General features: G+C 34.1%; 1 protein-coding gene across 1 annotated transcript in view; it reads right to left on the reverse strand.

Moving 5' to 3' along the window:
• The window catches only part of LOC129228337 (uncharacterized), a 43,918-nt gene that overhangs the window by 19,376 nt on the left and 4,034 nt on the right, over positions 1 to 20,508 (reverse strand). The window contains exons 2-6 of the mRNA XM_054863016.1: positions 17,979 to 18,137; positions 12,104 to 12,306; positions 10,626 to 10,924; positions 8,497 to 8,667; positions 5,005 to 5,220 (exon numbers count right to left, since the gene is read on the reverse strand). Of these exons, the coding sequence (XP_054718991.1) occupies positions 5,005 to 5,220; positions 8,497 to 8,667; positions 10,626 to 10,924; positions 12,104 to 12,306; positions 17,979 to 18,137 (1,048 nt within the window). The remainder of the gene's footprint in view (positions 1 to 5,004; positions 5,221 to 8,496; positions 8,668 to 10,625; positions 10,925 to 12,103; positions 12,307 to 17,978; positions 18,138 to 20,508) is intronic.

Consider the following 20,508-nt stretch of genomic DNA (forward strand, 5'->3'; position numbering starts at 1 on the left):
CCTACAAAATAAATTAAATGGAATATATATTTACAGTCATTCATAAATGTAACTAGTAGGTAACTAAAGGACGACAGTAGTGAAATAAAATTTGCGTCAGTACGTGTACGAGAATGTCGTCTCAGCAATAATTTAACAAGCTTTGGTTGACTGATATAGTTTTTTTATGCTCTAACATCATTTTAAATTTTTTTATTCTCTAATGATCCGCACTCCGACTATTCGAATCGCTGGTTATCCGAATCGCATTCAGAATTTCAGAAAAAAGAAATGCGTATAAGACACTGTGGTTCGCAAAATAATGATTCCGTTTGCGTCTCTATTCTGTCGTGCTAAGCGCAGAAGTATCTGCAGCCGAGGTTCAGAATGAGAAATTCCTGTTTAAAGTTTTGCGTCTCTTTGATTCAGTTGCAACTTTTTCAGAACTTTTCAAAAAATATTTCCTACTTACAAATAACCATAAAACTTTATGTTGCGATGAAATATGTCACAAAGAACCACCTGGTGGCCCGTAACTCAATTTTGATTTGAAAAAAATGCAGATACGACTTTCTTGCTTAGCACGGCAGTATTGTTCTTGATTCCACGAAGATGGAGTTTGCGATTATGGAGCAGTTCCATTGTTGGTTGTCGTCCGTCACTTGAAGGACGGCCCTCTTTCTGTTAAAACTCTTTTTCTTTGAAAATAGTTTTTTCCCCTTCATTTTCAACATACATTCAGTGATTAACTAAAATAACTCCTTTTTTAGGAAATTATCCAATTATACGAATGGGGTCCGGTTCGAACTGATTAGGAAATATGAAGTTCTGCTGTCCATGCCAGATAGTTACATAATTGATAATAAATGACAAAGGTGCATTTTCAACTGCATCAAAGGTTTCCACGACTTGTAGAGGCAAGAGAAGACCTGGAGTTGATTGAAATAATCAATGGGCGTTGTCGTGTAAGGCAAGTACTTTCTGCTAAATATAGTCCCTCTTGCACAATACCAGAGAGACTTACTAGAGCGTTTCAGCCACTTCTGCCCCTTTGGTGAAGGAAAAAAATTAAGTAAATATATATTTGTAGTTATTTATAATATTTACTGGAAGTTGAAATGAAGAATTAATATAATGAGCCAAAATTGTGTTATACATATAATAGATCATCGTATCTTTATACATATAGAAAGGCTGCAGTCAAGGTAGGACGGGTGAAAATTGCTTCTACTCTTCTACATTTTAACTAAGCAATTCTGTTTGGTGATATTTTGATATGTGCGTTATTTTAACCGGGAAATACGTCATGCATATCTGTTACATAAAATAGATTATCTTAAATTTTTCTTATTTTGAATGTGCTGCCAAGTGTCGAAATGATAGAGGAGGACACCACAGAAATAAGCGTCAACGAGGTTTTGTTTCGTTGCACACGACAATTGATTTGACAGTCTAGTCCCTCCTACACACCGCAAGAGGGACGTGCCTGAGTCTCACAAGTCCGAGCTCGATGAACTATTGAAAGAAAGTTGATATACGTAGATATATATTTGCATTTATAAATATAACTGACTGAAAACCAAAAATTTTAAGCTGATGAATTGAAATAGATTTAGTAAATGCTAGAGGCTAGTTCCGAACTTGTTCCGGGATGAAAATAACTGTTATGCAGATTTTTTTGTTTTAAAATATCATGCTAAACAGCATTTTTTGTCCCGTTTTTATGAGGTTTTGTAAGAAATTTATACATTTCACTAGCGGCCCGTCCCGACCTTGTTCGGGTTAAAAAGCGATCATCTTTAAAAAATATTATGCAGGTACTTTTAATTTTAAATTTATTAGTAAGCAACATTTTTTGTTTCGTTTTCATGAGGTGTTTGCAACAAATTGATTTACCTCATTTCCTGATCAAGAGAGACTAACACATAATTCCCACTGAGCAATATCATCTTACCATGTGTAACGTTCATAAGAACTTTTCATTGGGAGTTGTAATTACTTAAATTGGAAAAAGAAATATGCATAAGGATGCAAGGAATGTGAGCCAACTGATCTGCTGCAGGTGATGTAAGAACAACACTCTTAGTCAAAGACTACGTAGTAACTCCATTGCATAGGTTAAGCAAATTAAAGTAACGAAATAATTTTATTGGGATACTGCCTTTAATTTTAAAAGCATGAAGATAAGTACTGGGGAGTGAAGGTACTTAAGGAATTCTTTTAGATGATGCACAGCGCTGTTGACAAGAACTATAGCCCCCTCGCGTATCCAATGTAATTTTTTTTAGCCTTAGTTTCTGAATAAACATTGAGGATCAAATCATTCAGAGAAAATTTCCCAACTTATCTATTTTGGTAAGACACACTTTTCCAGGTATTTTTACTTACTTGTCATAAAAGACTGTAGTAATGCTTACCACCATCTTCTAAACGGGCTCTTATAGTTGTTCTTGAGATACAGAGATTGTTAAGGGGACGACATTAATCAGACTTAAAGTAAATATGCACGCGTTCTTCTATGGTACCACATCACATCTCACCCGAGGGTCCCCTGTTATCTAGGGTACCACAGGAAGAGTTTGGTAAAAGTCACCGTCAAATACGAAGGTGACGCCTCTCATAATTTTGTATCATAATTTTCTTGTGGAACATCCGGAGTCTTTCTGGGGGATATATTTTTAGTAGTTTAAATGTGGAAGGGTCAGTATTTTCACCAACGTCAAGTTCTGGTAGTTCTGTGAAAAACCCTCGCAAAAGCTTATTAATCGAGCTATGGCTAGCGTTGAATTCATTCAGTTTTTCCATTTCCACTGAGAATGACGATAAACATTAATTTGCGTTCCTGATTTTCGTGCCCAAATTCCGTTTTTATCGAACTGTGTTCGTCCATGCTCTACGGCTATTGCAAACGAAAGTCCCCTATTGAGTTTCCGCTTCATTGACAAATGTCGCCTCTTATATAAATTAGACTTTGGTTTATATCGTTTGACATTGAACGATAATCATAGTATTTTGGTATTTCTGCTGACGCTTTCCTTGCAATAGTTATTTATTGTTGCCTTAGAAATATTTTTCAAAAGTTTGCCATAAAATAATAGCATCCAAAAGTCGACTTAAAAGTTTAAATAATTACTAACAGTCTGTGTTTAGGAGTGGAGTCAGAAAGTTACATGTATCAGATAAGGTTAGTTTCTAAAGACCAGGAAAAAGTTCTAAATAAATTCTTAAGTGTCAAAATTCCAATTGGTTAGTAGGAAGAATATTGTATATTCTACTGAGAGGTTAGTGTTTCTCAATCCCGGGATGCCTTGCAACCACATTTTCTTCGGCCTCTACTTCACATGCCGCTACTTTTTCTCCTAGGCAATTTATTTCTGATGGGATGTTTGTGACCTATATTGTTTAATTATATCGATTTAAAATGCTTAAATGCGGTCATCACGAAGAATTTTTCTCCAAATAACTTTTATATATTTTTTCCTTTTCTTGTTCAATTTTTTCCCTATCGAATGTTCTTTATTCATTATTGTTTGAACTCATAACTTTGAATGTACGGTAACTATGTGCAACAACACTTTGAGTTGATATTTTTCTAAACTAGTGAACTAATACTTCAGTGAATTCTTTAGCACATGTTTCTTATTTCGATTTTAGTATGAATACCTTAAATAATAGCCCGAAATGCATGAAAAATTACAACTTTCAGAAACACAGATTATTATTGTGTATCTGCACTATTTGAATTCAAGAACTAATTTTTCCGAAGCCAATCTCAGTTATTATTCGTTTAAATAAATTTAGCAAATTATCTCCGACTTTTATTTTAGCATAATGAAGTATACTTACATTCAAGTATATAAAATAAAGAAATTTAGCTCGAGCATTAGTGAAACCTGGAAAAACGTTTCAAATACCACACGACAGAAAAGTTAATCCAAAATCCGGAAAATTTCGAAATCCGGAAAAGGTCCCTTTTGTTCCGTATTTTGGGCCACATACTGTACCAAATGAAAAATTTTGAATACATCTTGCAGATTGACACTTAAAGCATACATTTTTGGAAGAGTTTTCGAGAAATTTCTGTCAAGACTTACATGACTTAGCGTACTTTTTGATGCATTTTTAGACACTTTAATTGACGCATTTGAGATTTTTTTTTTTCCAACCTGAATACTGTCACCTACTTTCGAACACTTTATAGCACATTTCTTTACGCACATATAGACCACTCGTCTTTTTCGCCATCACGGTTCTGCTAGCTAGAGCAAGGAACTACACTGTAAAAACTAAGGTGGAATACCCGGCAGCTGGCTTATGGACCACCTTCGAAAGAGAAAGGGCTGAGGCCATTACGTGGACTGTAAAGGACTGAATTTTACTCAGAGTCTTAATCTATGGCTCTGATTAAAATTCAGTCCTTTAAATCATCTTCATGTTATTATCCTCCATGGACTTATTTTTCCTCTTGCTAAATATGAACAGTAAGGTGGTTCAAAAAAAACTTTTTTTTTTTAGCTAGAGTCTAGGACACCCCCTATTTCTTTTAGATTTACTAGTAGTACTATGCTGTAAAAGTTTTAGCTTCTTACTCAAATTTTAAGAGGGTGATCAATGACCCCTTCATTTAACATTAGCCGTAGCATAAAAATTTCACAAATTTAAAACATTTAATTTCCCCAGCTGTTTTTTTTCTTTTTGTAAATAATTATTTTGTTGCAAGGCATATGTATATTACTCGTGTAGATTACAATATGCAGCATTGTTTTTTCAGTTCGAAGTATTTTTTTAACTCCCTCTCCATAGTTATGAAGTTTAGGGGAGGGGGTTGAGCAACCTTTTTCAGTTGAAATAGGAAACTAAAATTCTTCCAATATATTGCTATCCACAAGTCTAAAAATATTGAGGGGTGTCCTGTTATCTAGGAGAAACTTTTTTTATGTGTATTTCTGAACCATCCTAATGAACAGCTTGAGCTAGCCACAAATTTCTATTCATATTTTTCACAAGATTCTATAAACTACTTACTATGGATTTCTTCTTCATCAGGAAGGCGGACGCAGGTAGGGAAAGGACCTATCCAAATACCATTTTCACACCGAGCTGGAACAGGAACTGGACTTAAAATGTATAGCCCAATAGGGAAACAACCAAATGATAAATGTTGAATTCCAGATTCGTCAGTATCCATAGTTATCAGGAGGTTCGGTTTATTATTGTCTGGATGGCCACACATAGACGTTTCTGTACAAAATGAGAAAAGAAAATAGTTGCAGGCAAGTAATGAAGAATTTGTGAAGAATGTAATTTTACTCAAAAAAATGTTGAGAAATGTAACAAATAGACATGCATATTGCAGTGGAAAGGTGAGGGCAGTATCTGTAGAAATTGTGTTAAGGTATTTGAAGAAACGCTTTTCGGATTCCATACTAATGATAGGAAAATGTTGAAGTTGGAAATTTTTTTTCGTGTTTTATTTATTTTGTTTTTATTTTATTATTTTCGGCGGAAACCAAATAAGCAAGCTGGAAGAAAAAAGCGAAAGAATAAAAGGTGACAAAAGTGAAAAAAAAAGTGATAATCTGTTGGTGAGGCCTTTAGATGAAAAGATAAAAACCAGGGGAAAAATAATACGGGAAAAGAAAAAAAAATAGATAAAAATTGAAAATAATACAGTGTATAAGAGAGCTATAATCAAGAAAAATAAAATTAAAAGCAAAATAAGAAGTATAAATTCAATATACTGGAAAAGCTTCGTGCATTAAAAGCTCAACTATTTCAAAATCTAACAAAACACGAGTTACATCTTGTATTTTGTTCAGACAGTACACTACAGGTTCAGCAAAGCAAGTTGCAGTCCCTGGCCCAAAGAGCTTCTTGGTGTATAAGACCCCACTAATTTGCCAACCATGCAAGGTACTCCATCTGTGCAAACAATAACTATTTTTTTCACCCGAATTTCTTAAATTCAATTACATTTTTGAGTTCTTTGAAGATGTCCTTTTTTATGTTTGAAACTAGTTGGAGCAAATCAAAAAGTTTTTCTGAAAATCCAGCACAGCTTGAGCATGCTAGAATGTTCTTTAAATTATAATTCGTGCAACATACAACTTTGCTCAACTGCGCTTTCTCTGTGATGTCTCTGATGTTTTCATTCAAAGCTAATGATAAGCGATATTGTTGTTTAGATAATTTGTGCGCCGATTTCCTTGTCCGCGTCATCTCTGCGACGCATGACTGTATTTATATGTTAAGATGGTACATTGACCATATTTTTGACGTCGTTAATATCATTGTAATTATAGTAAAATATAAAATATTTTGAAGATTATCTTCTAATGTGAGTAGAGTTTTCAGAGTTTGACTAAATTCCTAAAAACAATAATATTTTCTTAGCTTTTAAAATGTTTCAAAATTCTTCGTGTGCCAATTTTAATAGTGATACGGTAAGCTACTGTGGTACGCGTGCTATGTACTGGACATCATTGAACAAACCTACACTGTAAAAAAAATTCCGAAACGTTACTGAGTATTTCTGTGTAGCAATTTAGGATTTCAATGGCTTTTATCCACTTTCTGGAAAAACTGAGTTTCGTTGTTAAAAAGTTTCCTGAATTGCTACAAGTTGCACGAATACAGACTTCACACTGGTGTGAAAAATATTTTTAGTTCCCAATTTAAAAATTAATTGTGCGTATTTATAAAGAGTATCAGCTTTAATTTTCCTATGGCCCGTCCAGGCTGATTAAGCTCCCAAAGGGAGTGATTAAGTCCGTGGATCAACGTCGCTATGCAAGAATTGCTGAAGAGTACAATTCTTGATGCTTACTTTTCAATTCTATCTTAGCTTTGACCATGTGTGCAATATTGCATTAGGAACTTTCTTGATAAATCGGGAAGATTCCAAAGTATTATATTATACCTACGTAAGTTTACTCCAACGTTCCAGAGATACGACTGAAGTTAAATGGAAAGAACTCTGAATTTTTCAGGAAGCTTCCAGGATAATTTCAGGAATATTACTGAATTTTAGTGGAAAAAGTTCGTGATTTTTCCAAGACATGTTACTGGCACATCAGCTGCCCATTATTTTCCAGTAACGTTTCTGAATCCTGCTGGCTCCACACATTTTAGAGTATCACTCTGTTAAATGTTTGCAATGCTGTAAAATTGCGTTATGGCGGTTTCTGTAATGATTTCGTAATCGTAGTTGATAAACAACGTCTTTGACGTAACCCAATGAATAAAAATCACATAGCGTCTGAAACGAGCTAAATTGAGGGATTTGGTGTAAGAACCACGCAAGTCCAAATTTTTATTTATTTATTTTCTTAAATTCAGTTTTGTATGTGGACAATATAGATGTTCCGTTTGGTGCTACAACGAGACACAAATGTGAGATCAGACCTCTACTTTGTACACTGTTAAAACGATTCACAAACGTTCCTGAACAAAATTGAGCAACTTTTGTGTCCATTTTCTGCCAGTAACATACCTTGCAAAATCCAGGAACATTTTCCGCTAATATTCAGTAACCTTTCTGAAATTAGCCAGGAAGACTCCTGAAAAATTCAGAAATCTTCCCGGTTGAAGTCGTATATCTGGATCTTTAGAGTAAACTTTGGTAGGTGTAATAGCTTTGCACCTTCCTGAGTTAGTAAGAACGTTAAATAAGCAGTATTGCAAACATAGCCAAAGCTAAGATAGAATTGCTGGTAAGTAACGAGAATTTGAGTCGCCTGCAATTCTTGCATAGCAATATAGTTCAAACTTATTCGCTCCCTTTTGGAGCTTAGTCAGCATGGACGGGCTATAACAGAACTGAAGCCGATACAATTTATAAATGCGCTCAGGTATTCTTTAAACTAGGAGCTAAACATAGTTTTCACAACAGTAAGAAGTCTGCATTTGTGCAACTTGTAGCAATTCAGGAAACTTTTTGACAATGATATTTCATTTTTGCAGGAAGTGGAAAAAACCATTAAAATTCCGTAACGTTACACGGAAATACTCAGTAATGTTTCGGAATTTTTTGACAATGTTGTAAAAAATGTGGTAAAGGTCATAGAGTTTCTATTGGACATTGATGCTATTTGTTGGTCTTACCAAAAATGTGTGTCTGGAGTTTGCGTGTGTGTTCTAGCATCAAGGTCCTCAACTGCAGATTAGATGATCCTCATTTAACAAAAGGGCTTCCACATCGATCATTTGTAAGTGAAAAAAAGTCCAAAAAACTTGGTATATTTCAATTTACTTTTATGTATTTCTTAAGGTTATGCAGTAGTTTCGAAAATATGATTTAAAAAAAGATAGGATCAACTATTTGTGATAATCTTGAATAAGCTGTTCAGTTTCTTAAATAGAAACGAAGGGCTGCATGGTTTTAAATTTAGAGGACAGCAAAAAAAAAAAGATTCTTTTTAAGCACGCAATAGCAAGAGACTGGCACAATATGACTGTACACGATATGACAATAACTGTACACAATAAAATGTTTTCAAGAAAATATTCTGAACTTACTTGGAGCTATGGTTTCATTTTCCAGAGACATGGAAACAGTTGAGTCATCGAACATTGGTACGTCTTTGCCTTCTCTTGCAAGAACTCTTTTGATCTCACTCATTTGCTCTCCCACATAAGAAAGAGAAGATTTCCACTCGTCAGTGAAATTCAAAAACTTTTCCCGGAGATCTAAATTAGAATGACAAACACAACTGTTATAAGTTAAAGAAATTTGAACAGTTCTTCCACAATATATATGCGTGAAAAATATTTGAACATACGCGTGTAGCTCTTAAAGACTTGTAGTCACAAATAAAAATGACTCAACGTCAATTAGTAAATAAAACAGAAGTCAACGCCACTATTGTAGGCAAAGTTTAGCTTTTGCGGAAGGGGAGGTGTTATAAAAATTCTAATCTGTGTATAAACTTCCATGTTAAGATTGGTATTGTTGCAAAATTGAAAGGCACTGGAGGGGTTAACCCCCAAGTACTGCTTCTCCGATGGTCAAAACTACTTGATGCCTTGAATCATTCATAGAACATTCAATGGGTGTTCAATCAAATAGAAGGTTAAAAAAAATTGCATTTTTAACGTTCTTATTCACAATTGCAAGTTATTCTCAAGTTACAATTACTCATAAGACACCGGTTAGAAAGAAAATTTACTTAGAGTCATTCAGATTTACCAAGAGTCATTCTTAAACACGTATTTGAATAGAAGCTTGTTGTTGCATTAAAAAACTTCTTGCTTCTGAAAAGAGTTACCAGCGGACAGTAATTGACAAGTTAATCCCGGTTCGACTCGCGACCGTAGCTAACATAAACCGTAAGAACCTCCAATGTGTTTCCGTAGTAATTTTTTTGGTAACACAGTCAGGGTGAAACGTACTACCACTACAGAAAAACTTGCACAAGGGCGGTGCTTACTCTGGCGGTCAGTTTATGGAGGTTGATATATAAGATCCAGGACTATTTCTGTACCTGACAATAGCGGTCAACTTAAACAGGTGGTCAACTTACAGTGGTGGGCAACTTTACTGGTTTTACTCTGTATAATAATATGAAGTAGTTTGATTTGCTACAAACAGTGTGATGCCATCAGGGCTGCTGAGTCGGAGTTGAACTGATTCTGGGCAAAAGGAGTCGGAGTCGGGGTTGGGAGTTGAAGGTTGAATTTCCTACAGTTGGAGTCAGAGTCCGTCATTTTCCCTCAAAATCCGCAAATCTATCAGTGCTTGAGGAGTCTGTCTGATTTTGCGCTAAAAGAGTCGGAGTCAGAGCCGGAAATAGTAGTTTTTTCTCTGACTCCTCATCCTTGGATGCAAAAGCAAGAAAATTACTAAAATAGCTGATATACATTATTTTCCAAAGGCTGTGAGGTGTCCCCAGTGGCTAGAAAACATTACTTAGAATCAGAGGAAGTCGCTTTCAGTGTGCCCGAGGCCATAACGATCAGTAGCACACATTCCGGTATGTACTAATCAAATTATGGGGTATGAAATTCTTGTGATCGGTAGCTATACAGTTTATCAACGGCACAGGAGACTTTAGAGAATTTCTTTCCCCTCTCGCCTGCTGTCCAAGTTGTGTAGGTGGAGATGACTGTTGGAGCCATCTTTTGATGTTATCGTCCTTCTGTGATAAGAACAGTAATAACCTGCAAACTATGTGGCACTTTTCAAAAGGGCGATTATCGAAAAAATGTCCCGTGCGTAATGTGAAGTTTTTTAATTTTATTTAAGTAACTATTAATTAAATACGGGATAAAGTGTTATGCTTTGATAGTATATTAAGTCATGTATCATTCCCCAACAGTATTCATTTTTGAAGGCTTTGGTTAGCTGGAAAAAATAAAAAAAACTTAGTGTTATACACGGGAAATTTTTTCGAGAATCGCCCAAAAGACTTAATATCATAATATTGCAACGGGGGGGGGGGGGGTGAATGCCAACTATCAATCAACACCTTCACATTTATACAAACAATTAGTTTTTTTTTGTTTAATTTCATGAATCCTCCTATTGTGCCCCTTGCCCTTATTTGTTACACTAAGCCCCCCCCCCCTCCCGCCAAATTGTATTAAACCTCTTCCAAACTTTCTGGATCCTCCCTTGTTATCCCATGACTTGAAATGCAGCAACTTACCATCTGAACTTTCAATGTTGTTCCTTATTTCTTCAAGTTCCGATTTCAAAGCTTCACTCCTGTTGCTCAGTGACATAAGTCTATCCTCGAGGTGTTTTATTCTTTCCATCTGCGCGATCTCCACGGCTGTAATGTTATAGCGAGGTGTGATTTCCGATTGAAGTGAGTCGTTCATTTGCCGAAAATGTTCTTCCAAATTCTTCACCAATGCTGTTAGCTCGGTCAGGTTGTTATTGTTGGTGTAGTTGTTGCTTTCTTGCACTTCTATTTCCACTTGATTTAGTCTTTCACTCAGCAATCTGAAAAGAAAAAAAAATGGCTGAACACGTTGGATATAGTTTAACCAGAAATAAGTCACCAGGACCATTCCACGGAAAACGGCCATTTCGTCCCGCACGTGGCGCCTTATATATTTCATTTTAAATAATACTTTAAAATATTAATGAACAAATCTTTGCTGCATAACAAATTACTAACGTATGTGTGATTTCTCAAGCAAAAAATATTGTCATTACCCTTTAAAATTATTACTTTTTAATGAAATATATGAATGAAATATATGCGGGACAAAGGGTTGACTTTTTCGTAGAATGGCCCCACAGCTAAAGTTGAAACAGACTCACAATCAAGAAACTCATTTAGATAAGGAGCATTTGAAATTTCTGTTGAGGAAATGTTTTTAATTTTGTTTTTTGCATTTTCTTTAAAAAGTTAATTATTATTTTATTTTTATATATTTTTAGTAATGAATGTTAATCACTTTTGGATAGCTCGTTTTAAACAAGTTTGTTAGAAAATGGAGTAATTTTTTGAAATTCATCAGCGTTTAGTATTTACCAACAAATTACCATACATTTAAGGTGTAAACAGGGTGTTAGGAAAGAGGTTAAGTTTTTTAATGATTTTTATATCGAAAATAAGTACACTGTTCACAAAATTCCGACACGTCAGACTATTTCCGTGGAACGTTTCGGGATTTTTAGCTACCGGTTTAACGCTTGACAAAGCGTGTTTAATAACAATATCGATTTTCGTATGCAGACATCTGGTCTGGAATGATTAAGCTGATGAATGATTAAACGAATGATTTAGCTGCCCATTATTTTCTCAGAGCATTTCTGAATCGTTTTTACAGTGTATGTGCCTGATTTTGTTCTTTTAAATGTAAATTGCGACAACTACAGAAAGTTCTGAATGACAAAAAGTGTCTAATGGAAACGTATTTTTTTTTAATATAATTATCAAGGTTATAGAGTTCCCGCTTTGGGTTTACTTCCCCTTAAATAATTACAATAATAACAAAAAGTCTTCGGTTAAGCAATGTTTCAGTAAAAATGGTTTCGGATAAGCGAGGTTCTACTACTGTACAATATTAAAACATTGAAATGAAAATATTTAGAGTCTTCTCTCTTCTCAGTTGGTCTCACTTGTAATCAATAAAAAAGTGTAATTTAAGATAAATTGAATTCCATACGTACTTAGTTTCGTTTTGATACACGACTCCATCCACTTTGTAGTACAATTTCTGCAGATGGTCTTCAAATAAGGTCTTGTTCATACTTTCTAAAGTAGAGAGCAATACTTCTTCCACTTGAGTCCTTTTGTTGCTTTCTGGGGTGGTAATATTCTGCAATTTATCTCCCAGGAGGTGTACAGACGTTCGCGTTTCATTGAGACTTTCCTGAAAACAAAATAAAATGTTTGTCATTGCTTCGCTCATCTTTGCACCAGCCTAAGGCCACAGTATAAGGGGAACTGACTTGTCCGACATTTTGGTTCCAAAATTGTCGGTTGACAAAGATTAGTATTTTTACAAAACCTCGTTGCAGAAAAATGTTGACCAAGCTTTGGATATGTTGCCTGATTAATGTTTGCTTATTTTATTCTGTAAATGAAGAAGATTTAATTAATACAAATTTAAAAAACAAATAAGGTGTGAAAATGAGATTCATTGCAGTTCACATTTCCCGGTACATTTTTATTGAATTTGCGCGAACTAAGAAGTGACATTTTACTCAGTCATCGATTTTTTTCCGATATACACTGTAAAAACGATTCAGAAACGTTCCTGGAAAATAATAGGCAGTTGATGTGCGCAATTTCAACCAGTAACATATCTTACAAAAACCAGGAACGTTTTCCGATAAAAGTCAGTAAGCTTTCTGAAATATTGGAAATCTCCGCTGTTAAAGTCAGTCGTGAACATTTTAGAAAAATTAAAGAAATTTAATATATTTGATTAGAACCTGCCTGATTTACCACGAAAGCTCCAGAAGAATCAGAGCAACCATGGCCGAAGCTACGCAAAAATTGCGAGCAAGAACCAAGCATATTCCTATGCCTGCAATTCCTGTAGCTATCCAATGACTTCCTGGCTCCCATTGGGAGCTTGGTCTATCCGAATGTATCATAATCAATCTAAAGCCGATACACTCAATAAACACGCTCAGTCAATCCTTAAACTGGTAGCAAAAAGTATTTTTTCACATCACTGCAAAGTCTGCTTTCGTGCATTTTTTAGCAATTCAGGAAACTTTTTTGCAAAGAAAAGAGGTGAAAACTTCTGAAATCCCGAAACGTTCCACGGAAATAACCAGTAACGTTTCAGAATTTTTTTATAGTGTAGCAACCAGCGAATATGATGCCGTATTTATAAATACTAGAAACAAGGTTAGATCCAAACCCTTCTTGGAACCAAAATGTCGGATCCTTGTGAAACAATTCAGAAATGCTCCTGGAAAATAGTGGGTAACTATATGCCCAATTTCAGCAAGTAACATATCTTGCAAAAAACAGGAACGTTTTCGCTGAAATCCAGTAACCTTCCTGAAATTATTCTGAAAAATTCAAAAATCTCCCCCGTTAAAGACAGTCGAGTCTCGGTGAAACTTCAGACAAAACTTAGGTGGGCTTGTACTCATACCTTGACTTCCCCTGGAGATTATCAAGGCATTACTTCAAACAAAGCCAAGACAACATTGCAGGCCAGTATAAAGAACTCTCCTGCAATTCGTGCATAACGGCAGAATGCATATACTTATTCACTCTTATTGGGCGTTTTGCCAACCTGTACACACCATGAGCAGGCCGAAACCAATAATGAATTCATGCAGTTAATCTTTAAACTGGTAGTTAGAAATATTTTTTACAACAGTGTGAATCCGCATTCCTGCAACTTGCAGTAGTCATCGATCGAGAAGAGGTAAAATGGAGGGAGTGAAGACTTTCATTGGTGATACAAAAACACTAAGTCACATGATTGATTTTAAAGCGAAGCATTGGAAGAAATCAGGTTGTTTTCGCTAGTTTCACGCAAAACGTGTTACCCATTCGTCGTTAAGTCACGTGACTTGAGATTGTCCCCAAGCTTTTGCCATAAGCCAATGATTGGACTTGCTCCCTCCATTTATAATTCCTGCTCTAAGGCAGCAATTTAGGAAACTTTTTGACAAAGATACTTGATTTTCCCAGGAAATGGATGAAAAACTGAGGAATCGAGAAACGTTCCATGGAAATTATCAGTAACGTTTTTGAAATTTTTTACGGTATAAGTTGGGCGCCCTCAGATCTACGCAGTGTCCGTATGTTTTGATAAAAATCACTCATTAATGAGCACTTCTAACTGCAATTTTTTGTTTCAGGATAGCTGGCTAATCGTATCTGTAGAGAAATTTGTGTTAGTTTCGTGCTTCAGATTAAATATCGAAGGGAAAATCATTGTTACTCTTTCATAACTATAAGAGGAGTGACAGAAAAATACTGAGTAACATTTATTAAAAACTTCCTTTTTTTACATTACGTTCAGTGCGTCGTATATTGCAATGAAAATAATTATGCAAAAGTTACCATTTAGTTGAGAAATAACTGATAGAACGGCGGTAAGAGTTAATCAGCACTTTATAATGTTATTTTCTAGTTCAAAATATTTGCCTGTAGAAAAAACAATGTCAGTTTTTTTTTCTCACTTAAAAATAGCATGACGAGCATCCCAAATTGTAACTCAACTCATTGTGTTAAACTACCATTTAGTTAGGGAATAGTAGCTAGATACGGCAATACGTGCGTCGAGTTAATTATCACTTCAAAATGGTATTTTCTAGTTCAGCATTTTTGTCTGTCGTAAAAGTATTGCCAGTTTGGTGCTCAGACGAAGTGTGAAAATGAAAGTTAACTATTCGTAATTAGCCCCGACAGAAAAGAAAGACACTGAGCAAAATGCAGATTTTTTTTTTTTTTTTTTTTTTTTTTTTTTATAGTTTTTCATCAAATGCAGTCCATTGCGGAAAACGATTCAATAAAATATGAAAAAAAAAACCTTAATTTGGAAATGAGTAATCACTAACAGGGGCGTGACTAGCGAAATAAGAGTGGATCAACTATTTAAAAAAAAAAAAACTAATTTTCTTTAAGACTCTCTTGTACTTACAAGATAAATGTAAATAGTAATGTTTCACTATATAGAAATAAATATCCTAATAAAATACAGTGAAACCGGTGTAAGTTGACCACGTGTTGTGCACTACTTTAGTGGTCCACTTAAACAGGTAGTTAACTTATAGAGATTGATTTATATGATAGAGGAGTAATTCTGTACCTGATAAAAGTGGTCTACTTACAAGGGTGGTCAACTTTACAGGTTTTACTGTAATAACAGCAGTAATAGTAATGGTAAAAATAATAAAAATAAGTACAGCATGCATAAAAATTATTCTTTTTGCTACGGTGGATCATTCATTATGAACTAAATTGCTAAAATTGGAAAAAGTTTGAAATAAATTTGATTTTTACAAAAAAATCTCAAAACAATAAAAAATTGAGAAACAAAAAATTGAAAATTTGTTTTATAAAAAAAAAAGCTTTAAAATATTTTTAACAAATTGAGCGATTTTAAATAATTAATCTAATCAAATACAGTTTTTAAAGCCAAATCTAACTCAATAAATTAAACACCTCAAATTTCACTTTTTGGCAGCCTTGTAAACAATATTATTATTATTTTTATTTTTTGTAAATCTCTTTCTTTCTCTCTCTCTCTCTTTCACAACATCAAAACGGTTGCAGTCTTCAAGTTTTCCTTATTCCGATTTTGCAAATGAACATTACATATGCATACCTTTAAGATGAGGCATGGCTCATTTTCATGCCTCATTATGTACTTTTGTTGTGGTTTTAAAACATCCGGAATCAATATCTCCTATCTCATCTTTCCTAATAATTGCAAGAAGTAGATAAGAAGCTATCTGATTCGAAGAAAACTTTCATAGCGTAAGGTTTTCTCGATTTCAAATTAAAGTATCATAAGCCCAGATAAGCTTTGTGATAACTAAAATAATAACCCTAATGTTCAAATTTATTTAAAAAAAAAATATTTGAAGTTTTTTCTAACTCTGAAAAATAGCTAAAAAGGAAAAAAAAAACTATGTGTCTCTGGAACATTGTTTTGTACGGTTGTTTATAGGTACTTCAGAGCTTCTAGGACCTGGACTTTATAATTTTAGGAGCACCAAAATAGCGTTGTTTTTTTTCTTTGAACAATCACGAATTGCTTAATATCCTCATTTAATCAAAGTTGATGTTGCTCGGATTTTTCAGATTACCATTACATTCGTGATTGCGAAAAACGTTAATTTGAATCCAAGACGTCAAAATTACTATTGACGTCTAGTTGCGTAACATAAAACCTACTATTCATTTAGGGGACGAGCACCAAATTGAGAAAACAAAAAAGGTTTTTGATCATTTTTCATTGCAAATAGTTGCGAATAAGCTATAAATTTCAGAAATAAGTTAAAAACTTATCTAGAGAATTTATTTTTATATTTTCGTGAAAGTATAGCTTATACCCACGGAGGTATAAGCATTTCTTTCAAAAATGCGATTTTTTGAAGGTTTTTGGATCATATCACGCAGAGTTTTCCGTCAAATGTTACTAAACTTTCAGAATATTTGACAGTATATTAAAGAAACATAATAATAAAATTTTAAGTTAAAATATTGAAAATTTAATGAAATATGAACGTTTAAAGCAATTGCGTTTTCATTGCTCATGCGCGATAGATAGCATTTTATAACCTTTATTGTCGGAAGCTCCACATATATCCTACAACTCATAAAAAAATTCCAACTTGATATCTTTAAAATGTAAAAAGTTGTCAGCGATCTAATAAGCTGAATTTTAATAATTCTTGGCCGGACAACGAATCGCGAGGGATCGTTCGCAAATAATCCGTTCTGATCATGACCTGCAACTGTAGGCGGAAAATATTGCCAGTTTGCGAACGAACCCTTTACCATTCGTCGCCTATCCAAGAATTATAGAAATTCGTCTCATTAGATCGCTGATAACTTTTCGAACTTTAAAGATATTGAGGTGGACTTTTTTAAAGAGTTGTAGGATATATCTGAGCATTGAATTATGAAAGTTATAAATTGCTTTCTTTCGCGCATGCGCAGTGAAAAATTAATTGCTTTAAACGTTCATATTTCATTAAATTTTCAATATTTTAACTTTAAATTTTATTGTTATGTTTCTCTAATCTGTTGTCAAATATTCTGAAAGTTTAGTAACGTTTGACGAAAAACTCTGCATGATATAACCCGAAATCCTTCAAAACAAGTTTGCATTTTTGAAAGAAATGCTTACATCTCCGTAGGTATAAGAGATACTTTCACGAAAATATAAAAATGAATTCATGATAGTTTTTAACTTATTTCTGAAATTTATAACTTATTCCCAGCTATTCAAAATGAAAAATGATCAAAAACCGTTTTTTTTTTTTTGTTTCTTAATTTGTTGCTGGTTCCCTAAATGAAGAGTAGACTTAATTTTTCTTGGAAAATGACAGCTGCAATGTACTTTTTTTGTGAAAAAAATTACAGAACAATTGAGAGCAGTGAGAAACAAAGGGTGTAAGTGGCCAATTTCAAAATTTGAGCAAAACGCGTTTAAGATAGTTCTAGGTAAGTTTTCATTGGAAAGTTTTTTTAATTATGCTGTATAACAGCACCTACCAGGGCTACTAGTACTGTCTCTTGTCCAAAGATAGGAACAGGTTCACCTACCAGGTGTACTGGTTATCTCCAAATTTTTAATTTTGCCACTTACATCCCTTTGCTTCTCACTGCCTCAATTGGTCTTTTATGCCTCGAGAAATCCGTAAAAATATGAATTTTCGAAAGTGTCCCAATATTTTTGGTAATATAGTGTATATATAGACAGGATGTTTAATTGGTTTTCATGTACACAACAATTACATTCAAAATATACGGATTTTCTTGTGAAGGGGGCAAAAATTTCTTTCCGGACTTGGGCATCAAGTGGGCTTGATTGAGTCCCGTTCTTACTGTGCTTACCTCCAAGTGTCGTCGCACTCGGCGTTCGCTTTCCAAAGTCTCTTGGACTTGGATCGTTCTGTTTTCCACTTCTTCCACTTTGGCGAGCAGTTCCGACACTTCTTTCGTTGCTTCTCTCTTTTCCTCTTCAAAACCACCAGATCCAGAATCAGCATCATTCTAAAAATTTAAATATAACAAAATAGAGACATGGAGGCTTGCGATAGAACATCTTTTTTTTTTTTTTATTTTACGCTGTTAAAAATTTTGGAAACTTAAATGGTAAATGTCACTGTAAAATGGAGTGCTTACAGTACAGAAAATAGCTACAGTAAATTGTACATACCATTTTTACAACAAATTTACGATTGCAGCTCCAATTGATACACCACGTGACTTACCGTGCGAAGCAAATAACACCGTATTTCCCTCACTCGATGTGTCCCAAATGGTATGGTGGTCAGTAAAGTCACCTGCCAATACCAAGGTCCCGAGATTTAACCTGCTGCTCGCATTTTGCGCTTCTTAACTTTCGTTTATTCTACTGTAAACTTTTTCAGCAAAATAAAATATAGCAGTGAAAGTTACTGGCAATATATGGATGCTAGTAACTTTTACCGTAAAAATTCCGGATTAAAAAAAAATGTTTATAGAACAGTGCCATTGCAATTTTTTCGAACCGGTATGAAATTATAGACCTGTTTAGTTGTCATGAAAAGCTTAATGGTGAAATTTGCTTAAGGAAATTCACGAAAACAGTTAGAAATATTTGATTTAACATTGGGATTTGATTCTCCAGACAAACAAAATAGATTTAAGTTTGAAAATACAGTGTTTTGCTAAAACACGAGTGTTTAAGGGTCATTGAAAATCACAAATCGTTACATGAGAAAAAAAAAGCAGATTCACAATTTATAACCTCCAATAACTTTATGAACTGTCCAAAGGACTGTTAGGTATTTTGTTTGCTACACCGACTCATGCATCGATAATATTGAAAACCAATATAGTAATTGTAACATATGGAAGGTGGGTGCGTGTGAGTTAATGTGTTAGACTAATCGCTTAGTGTTATGTTAAGCATTTCGCACTCAAAATTGCAACAACTTTACGTTAGTTTAACATTACGTAAAGTCATTTAAAAACATAAATTAAACCATACATTTTTCAAAGAATTAAAAATTATTGACAGCATACCGTGTAGTTGAAATAAAATCTTTTATGGAATCTTTCTTCTTCGCTGGTGCTACAGCCTGTTGCAGGCCAAGACCGTCTCTTGAAGTCTATCCCACCTAACCCTATCCCCTGCAATGACCCTCCATCGGTTCACTCCAACTGCCTTTAAATCCTTTTCTACCCCATCCAGCCATCTGACAGTGGGGCATTTTCCTTCAATGTTGGAGAAGGTGACTTTTTTTGTGGGGAATGCATCTGCATATCGAAATATGTGTACAATATCTAAAAACACACGCGTAGTCATGATGGTTTGCAATTATTTTTAATCATCATAATATTTTAAAAAGGCAAATCATGCTCCTTCAAAATTTAACTGCTTTAACTTGGATGTATTATCTCGCATTGTTAAAAATAGCTCTATTTGAAGGACTCTGGGAAAGAAGAAATATTACGGATTTGAAAAAGAAATAACTTATTTTCTTCGCCAAAAACAGCTCCTTGCCATGTTCATTCGCAAAGCTCTTCTAATTCTTCTGCCCCATCAGTGCAAGAATAAAAAAATCATTTCTGATAAACAGAAGTATACAGATCACTCTGTATTTTTTTAAAAGTTATAAAATTTCGCATTGATTGAAGTTTTTTTTTTTTTTTTTTTCAGATATTTTTTCATACTTATATAAATACCTGCAAAAATGCTGTTTGGAATAGTAATATATTTTTTAAACTATACCATAAAAAAAAAAACAGCCATAAGAAAAATTTATGCATTTAATAAATGTCATTTGAATATTAAACAAAATATACTATCAAACAAGTATAATATTTAAGCAAAATGCTGAAAAAAGATGTTTTCATAGGAGAAAGATGATTATAAAAAACATTCATAAACAGTTTATTTCAATATTTTCGGTATAAGGAATGCTTAATTAATTAGAATTGTAATTATTTATAACTACCGTTTCAAAGTGCTTAAAGTTAAGTATTAAAATACTAAATCGCAGTAGCATACAGAGTATCAAATCCAAAGAAATGATCGACGAAAAGTAAATAATAAAGTGAAATAAATAAGTACTAGTCGTCCCGTGCGGAACTCCGCACTGTACTTCGAATTGTTTCATAAGGCATTTCGCTCGTTAAAAATTTCAAAGAAAGAATATTATGAAGAAAAACCGAAAGAAGTAAACTGAAAAAAGTAAGCGCACAAGAGAAGGCATGTAATTTGAAGACATCAGTCACAAAACCTCGTTAAATACAACGTTGTGATAATTTGATCATCGCTCTCCTTTTGGTTGTACGTATTTTCAATGCAAACATAAATATCATTAAAAGTGTGGCTGAGTGACACGTGAAAAATCAGAAATTTTGCACGTGAAAA

Source organism: Uloborus diversus, chromosome 8 (genome assembly GCF_026930045.1).
Source record: "Uloborus diversus isolate 005 chromosome 8, Udiv.v.3.1, whole genome shotgun sequence".
NCBI lineage: Eukaryota > Metazoa > Arthropoda > Arachnida > Araneae > Uloboridae > Uloborus > Uloborus diversus.